We start from the raw sequence: 10,010 nt of genomic DNA, 5'->3' as shown, positions 1-10,010 counted from the left end.
GTATATTTACCTTATATCTATCAATATGCACATATCTCCATAAGACATTTTATTAAATGACAGAAAACCTTATCTCTCTAGGTGCTAAAAACTAGTCAGTTTATCTAACAACTTAAATTCACTTAAACCTTCTTAATGACATCATATCATAAAATTATTTAAAACAATTTAATTAAACTCTTTATAATTGCCAATATCAGCTCGTGAGAATAATCCATCCACTATCCAAATATAAATCTCTCCAATGAAAATAAATAGTAAACATGAACAAACTTACTATTAATAGTAAACATGAGCAAAATTAGTTTTGAAAAAATAAAATTTAAGCACGTATCTAAGAGCCTTAAATGATCTTGGGAAGGTACACCACAAGGAGAGCTATAGAACACCCTCAAAAGAATCCCTTAATCACTATATTAACCTATGAGGACCACCAATAATAGGCTAACCTCTGAAAATAAATGATGCTTAAAAAGGAAAAATGAGGACATTAAAAGTAAAAATATAAAGAAGCTATTCACCAGGGTTGTCCAATGTAGCAGGCCTGGAACAAGCCTAACATTTAGACGTCCAACTATGGCGGAAAACTCACTCACTACGGGCATGTTCCAAACCTATAAAAGGCCCGACCACCCATGCATCAAGAATTTTAAGAATAGCATCTTGCATGACTGGAGCTGACATGAGAGGGTTCAAATTATATCCCATCAGAGACCGAGACACTAAAGGGATCACTAAAACACGGATGCAATGACAACTGAATTTTTTTGAAACTTCAGCGCGTCCTGGTTATGTACCCAATAGAAGTCCACAACATTATACAAAACTAATATGACAGCTGCATAACAGATATGAGATTACTAATTAGCAATGTATTTTCAACTTCTAAACGCAAAGGTAAGATGGTTTTCAGGTGATCATGAAATACTAGTATTGAAGCTTGACAGGCAGAGACAATCACTATAAAATTATTCTTAGAATTTTTGAATGTACATGTTACTATTCATTAGTGGAATAGTTTGCCATAATTTGAATCGGAAGCACATGCTTCATTATGGCTGGCTTTATAGTTAGCATCTTTCAAAATATGGATACAAAAAAGTAAAAGAAAAATCTGGTACAACCAACTACGGCTGTTGCAAAAGTGGTTTAGATTTATTATTGACTCCAAATCCACAGTTTGCAACAAGGAATTTGTTCTTAGTGGCCTGATCTTCCTCTATGATTGCGATATCCCCAACTTTATCAATGAGGTCTTCGACTTCTTTTGCTCCAAACATGCTGTAGTCCACTTCTCTCCCATACCGCTGTTGATATAAAGTCAAAAAGCCAGATAATAAAATTTTGCAAGCATGACTCACTAACAGCTCTTGCAACTCCTTTTTGAATACCTCTAGCCTACCCTCTGCAGCTTGTATTTCAGCATTAGCATCTGCCATAAACAAATCATCTACATGCCTACCTTCTTGTTCACTTGCCCTTTCATCTTCTGTTCCTTCATCTGAATAGCAACCAACATTTATATCCACACCATACTCCCCAACATCTTCATGTTGCAAATTATTGCACAAATCCAAATTTGAATATATTTCTTTGTTTTCTGGCTTTGCAGTACGATCCTCTTGCAAAATCACATTTAAAGAACTTCTATTACATGAATCAATGCTTGGTTTGGCATTTCCAGTATTAGCTGGATCGTTGACTTGTTCTCTCAAACAAAGATACTTCTTGTGTCCTTTTCCCTCTATACAGATAGTATCTGACATCTTTTTAATCAAATTAACCAGTTTACAAGAACCATATTCTGCCAGATATAAAGGTCTTCCACAGACTTTATGATATTCAGAAGGTACACGGCCAAGTAACAAGTTTCCACCGGACATATTTATGAGATTAACAATCTGTCGTTTTAAGCCTTGAATATCACCAGGCTGAACCCAGGAAGTTGAATCTGTTCCTGAATTTGACACAGATGGTATTGCAGATGCTGGAGCTGATTTACCAACATATGGAGGTGCCGAGACAGCTGGTGTAATTGGAAGATTGTTTTGCATTGAGGAATATGCCTCTATCATAGCCCTAGAAATGGAAGCACCGGATTGTGACGAGAATGAAGAAAATGTTGAATTTGGCGCTGAATTTGAATCATACAGAATAATAGACTGAGGATCATCGTCCATGTAAGATGCTGCAACAGGTTTACTAATGGTTGCAGAGTCTGCATCTGTAGGAAGACTACTTTGCAAGTATGAAGATGGATGTAATAGCTGGCCACCCATTGTCTTTGAGCTGTACGCATTGGATTGTGCAGATGGTCCTGTCAGAGAAGTCGCTGACAAATCTGCAGCCATATGCTTTGTATACAGGGTATATGCTTGTTGTGAATTTGATTCAATAAAATACTCTTTCTGAGACAGACCTTTGTATACAATAGCCTCCTCATCATTTAGAAATTCAGAGTCATCATTTAAAAGGCACCCAACTGAATAACAAGCCAATTCAGGTGTCCGCGATAAAAAAGATTTCGCGGGCACAAGACCCTGACCTCTAGCAACACTAGGCCAGTCCCACACAAATCGACCAGCACTGCAAAGTGCTGAAGATACTCCAACACCAGATGGAATGACAAGGGCAACTGTATATCCCCTTTGCCCCAGCTTGTGCAAAGCAGGGGCAAAATCAACATCTCCAGAAATTAAGAGAATGGTGGAAGGAGAAGGATTATCAAGTGCAAATAAGAACATATCCACCAGGATGGCCTTATCTGCTGCATCTTTCTTTCCATTGGGAACATCAATAAGATTTACCCCTGTCCTTTGACAACCTTCTCTAAGCTTTCGAGGAAAGTTATTAAAATCTCCATATGCTGAAAACAATTTCACTGCTCCCCTTATTGCAGGGTGCACCCTGAGTGCAACCCGTATGTGTCCTGCTACTTCCTCTGCACGAACTTCAGATGGAACAGGGCAGTTCTCAATATCCCAAAGTATAGCCACAGGTCCCACTGCAGCCTTCACCTGTTGGTTTCTGACTTGTATTGATAGTTGATCCCGTGTCTCTACGGCATGATCTCCCATCACATGTCTTGATAAGTAATCCATATTACTTTGCCCCTATAAGTTATCAAGATAACTAGCCCTGCAAATCAGAATTTGACACAAATTCATTGTGAATAGAACTTTCTGTGAATTCAAGAGGGGACTTTAAATTTCAAATCACATCGTAATTGATCGCTTAGCAAAACTTTTGCAAATAAAAATTGCAGATCATTATATGACCACACAGTATATTCAAGTAGCCACTGGCTCAAGTCAAATGAAGTTTTGCATCATCTTCCCAGATGGGTTTTGCAGCAATCAAATAGCATGTAAACCCAAGGGGTGAGGATACATGCAAGACATGTCCAACTTCTGGCAAATACAAATCAATACAACCCAGCATCATAGGTAAAAGATGTGTATATGATTCTAATATCAGTCTGAATGCAAATTAATAGCTAAGGAAACATCATTATAAAAATTGAATGATCACAAATCATTCAGAGGGCTGTTCAATAAAGTCAACTGGGTGTTAGTCTAAAATTTAAATCGAACAAAATTCAATATCTGCCAGGATTCCATTCCAGCTGCGATTTACTGTAATCCAATAGCACCTTAAGGGAAATCCATTCTATTCAGTCAATGTGAGGTTGCTATTCATTTCCATCAACCAAGGTTCCATTCTGATGAAGTTCTAATGCTATATGTTGCAATCCAAAGGCAAACTAGAAAATGGTGAAACAAGCATAGAGTAAAGCAGCCAAAACATGGTGGCAGAGATGCAAAGCAGCAAAACACTATAGCAAGAAAGTTTGATGCATTACAAATTTGTTGAAATAAAAACCTTAAATTGCAGAATGCATTTTCAACATCCAGAAATGCCATAACATTTCAATTTCAAAGGCACAAACTTCACATGAAGGTCATAGCGAATGCTTGTGTAACTTGACTTGCATTCAAAATTGGAATAGGGTGACCGATCACCGCAACACCAATCCATTATGATTGTATAATGACTTGGAGGTACTTAGAGAGGCTGAACTTTCAGAGTTGTAGTGTAACAGCATTAAGTTCAAACTTGTTATAAGGTGATACATAGACTCCAACACCTATACAGTGAGGGTGTGGTGTTCTGGTTATGAGACATTCCTAATAAGCTTATGGCATACTGATTAGGATCCTACTTAGATTGAGATCAAGGTTTACAAATCATAAGAACACAATCCAAGGTCCACGTTGCATCTACCGAAGCAGGGGCTAAGAAACTTTCAAAAGAGAATCGATCTAAGCAATTGCTTATACTGTATCATGCATTATTCTCACACTGATTGGAAGGCTAGGCCCCCAATATATCATTATTCTCATCGACTGAAATAGCAATCGAAGTGACCCTTCTATTAAACTTGGTTAAATGATTGCAGATTGATCTAATTCCTTGACCTTCCCTCTCTTCTCCTCGTCTCTAGCTGAAAAACTCATCAAAATGCCCTACCTAAAAACTTCTTTAAAATGCCCTTTTCCTCAAACAGGATATGCCTAACAAAATTCTCCAATTACAAACCCTCAAAATATCATATCTTCTAACAAAGCTAAAACCGACTTGCAAAAGGGGAATTAAATTCAGACAACCAACACATACATGGGAAATTTGGGTTTGACGCAGCTACAAAACCCAAAACTCAAAACCTCTAACACCTAGGGTTTCACTACTTTCAGTAAATCAAAGGAAATTCTGAAGCTCATAGAAGTCATGCATACCTGTAATTGTCTGATATTGCCCTCATGTGATCGTCACCGCTTTCCTTCCCCCTCGGCCATAACTCCAAGTTCAGCTGCCCTGCTGTACTGAAAGATCACAACAGCATGTGACCGTGCATCTCCCCTATGTGGTGAAGATTATAAGTACAGGAAATTCAACACCTGATTCCATACTAGATTATATGATACGCTCACCCATCGCAGACGTCCCTTGTGCCGCTGCGTTATGTCCGTGTAGGCCCCCATGTGACCCGGGGCGGTGACAGTCGGCTCCGAAAGTGGGCCGAATTAATGCACTTCTTTCCTCTCGACTTCCTCGTTGCCCTGCAAGATATCGTCATGGTCGGTTGAATATTATTATTATACTACTGTGGATGACATAAATGATATGACGTGTACTTAAATTAATCATTGATTTAGATAAGTTTACACTCAATTTTGTGGACTGGTTTTTCAATTGAACGAAACCGGATACCGTAATTTAGGAAATTAGCAATTTGTTTGGCGCGGATGGGAATTCCTAGTTTTCTAATTTCTGTTTACGATAAAAAATGATTAGGCCATTCATTTTATTAAAAAAAATGTTTTATTTTTGGTGTAGGTTAGGGATTCAATTTGTAATTTCTATTTTATAATTACTAGAGCTTTTATTTAAAATATTTTTGATTATAGTGTAGATTAAAACGTAACATATATTAAAGTGTCATGTCTATATTTCGGAAAGTCTATTAAAAGATACATTTATTTTCATCTATGGATATTTTTCTTTTTTCATTGACTTTGTTTTTATTTCAAGGGTTGTTTAAAAAAATCTTGTTACTAGGGCTTGAAAGGTTAATATTGTGTAAAATATTAGAGTTGGTGAAATGGGAAGACTTAGAGTTAGATTGGGTAAAGACAAATATTGTTGAAGCTTCAAAAGGGGAAATGGGATTGAGTGGTGTTGGTTGTATCACTCTGGAAGAAGGTGATTGGAACAAATCAATTCCTTTTCTTTAGGAGTGATGATAAACAAAGATGTAGAATTTAGAATAGTTCTCATTAGAGTGAAATGTGGAATCAAATTGAAGGTAGAGAAATTACATCTGGAAGGTGACTCGTTTCTAATGATCAATTAATTTGAACAAAGGTTTGGCCTCAATTGGAAACTTCAAAAATAGATTAATTCAAATTGGGAATTAATTGGGAATTTTTTGGATTTCAAAATTCCCCATGTTTACAGGGAGGGAAATGAGTTGGCCAAAGTAGTGATGGAATAGGATTCATACAATTAAACAATGATACACAATGCAAGTAGATGTCATTTGGTGACATAGATTATGTTGCATTTATCTTGAGCATGTGGTGGAAAAGGTAACTAATAACATATGTGGGAAATTGTGTTTAACTCCTTTGTGCATTATTGTAGGCCAATTGATGAGAGGACTGATGTGTATTAGATATGGGTCCAAGGGACTATATGGTGAAGATTTTGTTGGCATCTACTTTTGCCACCTTATTGCTTTGTATTTGGCAAGCACAAAAAAATAACACAATATTTTTCTTTCAAAGAAATGAATGAATGATAAAATGTGATGTAACTAACACTTTAGGAGAAGGGCATACAAAATACTTATTTCTTTAAGGAGCTTTATTTCCATATTTCTACCATCTTTTATATGTCATGTTATATTAACTTTTGTTACACACTCAGGTGATCTATATACAAGAGCAATTACCAATAATGGATACACCAATGAGACTATTAGGAAGAAAGAGCCACATAACCTTTTTATGAGAGGTCTTTGACAAGAGATTGAGGTGGATTTTCAAATCAAACCATCTTTTCATCCTACATGAAACAAGAATGGTCTTGGGGGTGGACTATCTCTAGGCTAATCACTAATACAAGGTAAACTCGAATGTGCCCGCCATGTTCCTCATGACCATGCTTGATGTAGGTGAATTAAAGGAGATTGCTAAGAAAATTTGCTAGTAAATAGTAAAGGATACTTTTCTAGGGGAGTTGGATAATGTGCTTGAAAACATTGATGACAGCCTAGGTATCCCTCTTAAGGACTTCTATTTTCCTCAAATACATGAATGTAAGGTGGTGAAATATAATGGCATCTATTACCTAAACCCAATATTGATTCCTTGTAGGTGGAAACTGGTAATGTGCATTGTTACTTTCTTGAATCTTATGTTGGGCGTGGAAGAAGATGAGAAGAGTATTTGGCTGCAAAATATGTTCAAGCCAAAGGCCTGATGGGTTACGACGAGGAGACCCAAGGTGGGGAGTGATGAACCTCACTTGTGCTTATATTAGTAGATGTTTTATGTTTGGTTAAGACTTTGTTTCACTATAAAAACCCTTGGACTATATGGTTTTGTGGTATTTTTCTAGGACTTCTATTATGAACTATGAATAAGATCTATCTAATAAAGTTGTTATCCTTGTGTGGGTGTGTTTATGAAATGGTGTGATGATTGTTATGTTTGATTATTAATGCATGAACAACTACATGTAGTACTAATTTCTTTGGTGCACCTATTAAGTATAAGAATTGATAAGTTTCAACATGTCCTTTGAAACAATCAAAGCAAGACAAACAAGGAATTGATCAACAAGGTTACTAATTCAATCTGATTGTTCCTATATGAGAAATAAATCTTCAAGATAGGCAAAAATCTACCTTCCTAACAAATTCTCATGTTTAATCACAAAGTAGACTTATAAAAAAGAGATATTAAGTTCAACTAATGGTTGAACAAAGTGGACTCCATTCCACTTGATTGTTTAAAATTTCTAGTTTCCAATAAATGCACTCTCCCTAAATCCAAGGGATTGGTGCTAGTTAGTTAGTCTCTTCTTTTCCATAAAGTCTCCCACCTTTTCCCTTAGAAATAATTAGCCAAACATTGTAATCAATTTCAATTATAATTTCTGAGTAGGAACAATTTTAGGTATCAAAATGACCAAGTCATAGATGGAGTACGAGGTAGGAGAATCCCCAAAGGAGATGTCCTAGCCCCCAGCAGATAACCACATAACAAAAGAATAAAAATAACATAGATATTTAGATCCAAAATAATGTCAACTCTCATAATAGAATCATAAAATTTGCATTCAACAGGCTTGACTGTAAGGCCTTCCAAGTTAAGGCCAAAAGCAATTACAATAGTAATTCTGCAAGATCTCACAAGATCCAACCACTAGCTAGCCCAAATCTGCAATATGGTAGAAAACCACAAGAAGAATCCAAACTTGTTCTCTCAAGCCACCAAGCAATCTATTAATTTCCCAAGCTGCAACTACTAACTCTTCTCATAAACTTTGCTCTGCTTAGCTACTCCTCTCTAGTTATCTTCCTCATATTGAATGGCGAAATATGACAAGACAATAACTTCTACTTATACCAAACCAAGCCATAGGTTGGCCCCTAGTAAGTTACACTAAATAAACCCTCAAGCCACAAGTTACATTAAATAATGCCACCTATTAAATGCATTTTTCCCTCTCTTTTTTTTTTTTTTTTTGCTTTTTCTAATTTTAGAAAAAGAATTATGTCCCTTTTATTTTTTGATGTAGGATGCTCATGCATCAGACTCCCTAGGTAGATAGAAAAGTGTGTCCCACACTTTGACACCAAAGAAATATCTGCAATCATCTTCATCTTCACCAAAGGCTTTCAATCCATCAAGGACAAGAAAACAAATCTATAGATCAACCATCTATGCTTAATCCACTCAAATGTCATAATCAAATGAATCTCAACAACTCAATCAACATGCTCACTCACAAGAACAAGCTAAACATAGTGCTTCACCAAGAATCCTTGTAACTGATCACAACTAGCAAGAGCAATATACTCAAACATGAAATTCATGTGAACAACACCATGTAACTACAAAACCAAGTTAGCAACATGTAAACCTGAATCCACAATAAGAGCAACATGTAAATCCTCTTCTATTTCAACCATCGGGAAATCAGGAACATACAAATTTGTAGTATCATGTAGATCCTCAACCACATCAACAACTAGTGAATTTGCACCAGCAAAATACAAATCCACATCTATAACAACTGATTATCCATGACCAAGTGCTCTACAATTTCCATGTTAAACACAACCAACTAATCATGAAAATAAGTCTCCATCCTAGCATCGACAAGGTTAGGAATATCCTCAGCAAAAACCACAAGTTGCCATGTAGGTTTAACATCACACTCCTCAAACTAATCAACAAAACCAACTTCTACCTCAACCTTGCTATGCCCTCTTCTCTCTCAAACAATTCTTTTAACCAACCAAAAAACTCTCTTCCGAATTGGTAGAATCCAACTCTAGTAGTATACAACTTCCTTCATTTATTTCTCAACTCTTTAAGGAAAATCAACATCCACTCAAGCAATCATCTCATTAATCCTCATCTCCACTATATTATGGATATTCACAATCATCCCAAGGTATAATCTTCTCAAAAGCATCTTCTAAGATCTTCACAAACTCTCTACAATAAATCTTTCCCATGCACCTTGTGACAAACTTGAATTGTTTGCAAGTAAGATCGCAACCTGCCACCTCACACGATTAACCAAGAATAAATCACAAGTCCAAGAACATGGATCTGCAACATCACACAAAATCTCTATGATCATGCTCCAGCAAGATCAACCTTCTATCTTTGCAACCATTGATCCATCAGATCAAGATCTTCTCAGGTCAACTTCTCCCAACCCAAGATCGTAGTGCAAAATGCCTCAACTTAAGTGATTTGTCTACACACTCAGGAACAAGTGTGCTCTAATACCACTTGATGGAGTGCAAGGAAGGAGAATCCCCAAAGTAGATTTTCTAGTCCCTAGCAAATAACTGTACAATGGAAGAATAACAACAAAATAGATATTTAGATCCAAAATAATGCCAACTCTCATAATAGAATCATAAAATTTACATCCAACATGCCTGACTATAAAGCCTTCCAAGTTACTGCCAAAACAAATTATAATAGTAATTCTGCAAGATCTCACAAGATTCAACCACTAGCTAGCCGAAATCTACAATCTGGTAGAAAATCACAAGAAGAATCTAAATTTGTGCTCGCAAGCCACCAAGCAACCTTCTAGTTTCCCAAGTTGCAACTACTAGCTCTCCTCACAAGCTTTTCTCTACTCAACTACTCCTCTCTAGTTGTCTTCTTTCATGCTGAATGATGAATAATGAAAAG

At 36.5% G+C, this 10,010-nt stretch overlaps 1 protein-coding gene across 1 annotated transcript; it reads right to left on the bottom strand.

Moving 5' to 3' along the window:
- Positions 1 to 946: 946 nt before the first annotated feature.
- Positions 947 to 4,944, bottom strand: LOC149532702 (uncharacterized). The gene is made up of 2 exons (XM_089803074.1): positions 4,797 to 4,944; positions 947 to 3,138 (listed from the first exon to the last, which is right to left on the bottom strand). The coding sequence occupies exon 2, from the start codon at positions 3,099 to 3,101 to the stop codon at positions 1,128 to 1,130; it is 1,974 nt and encodes a 657-aa protein (XP_089659200.1). The 5' UTR covers positions 3,102 to 3,138; positions 4,797 to 4,944; the 3' UTR covers positions 947 to 1,127.
- Positions 4,945 to 10,010: the final 5,066 nt, after the last annotated feature.

This window comes from Cupressus sempervirens, chromosome 10 (genome assembly GCF_028749045.1).
Source record: "Cupressus sempervirens isolate cs-2001-9-10 chromosome 10, ASM2874904v1, whole genome shotgun sequence".
Taxonomy (NCBI): domain Eukaryota; kingdom Viridiplantae; phylum Streptophyta; class Pinopsida; order Cupressales; family Cupressaceae; genus Cupressus; species Cupressus sempervirens.
Note: the sequence above shows the minus strand (reverse complement) of the source record. Positions and strands in the feature narration are given on the sequence as shown.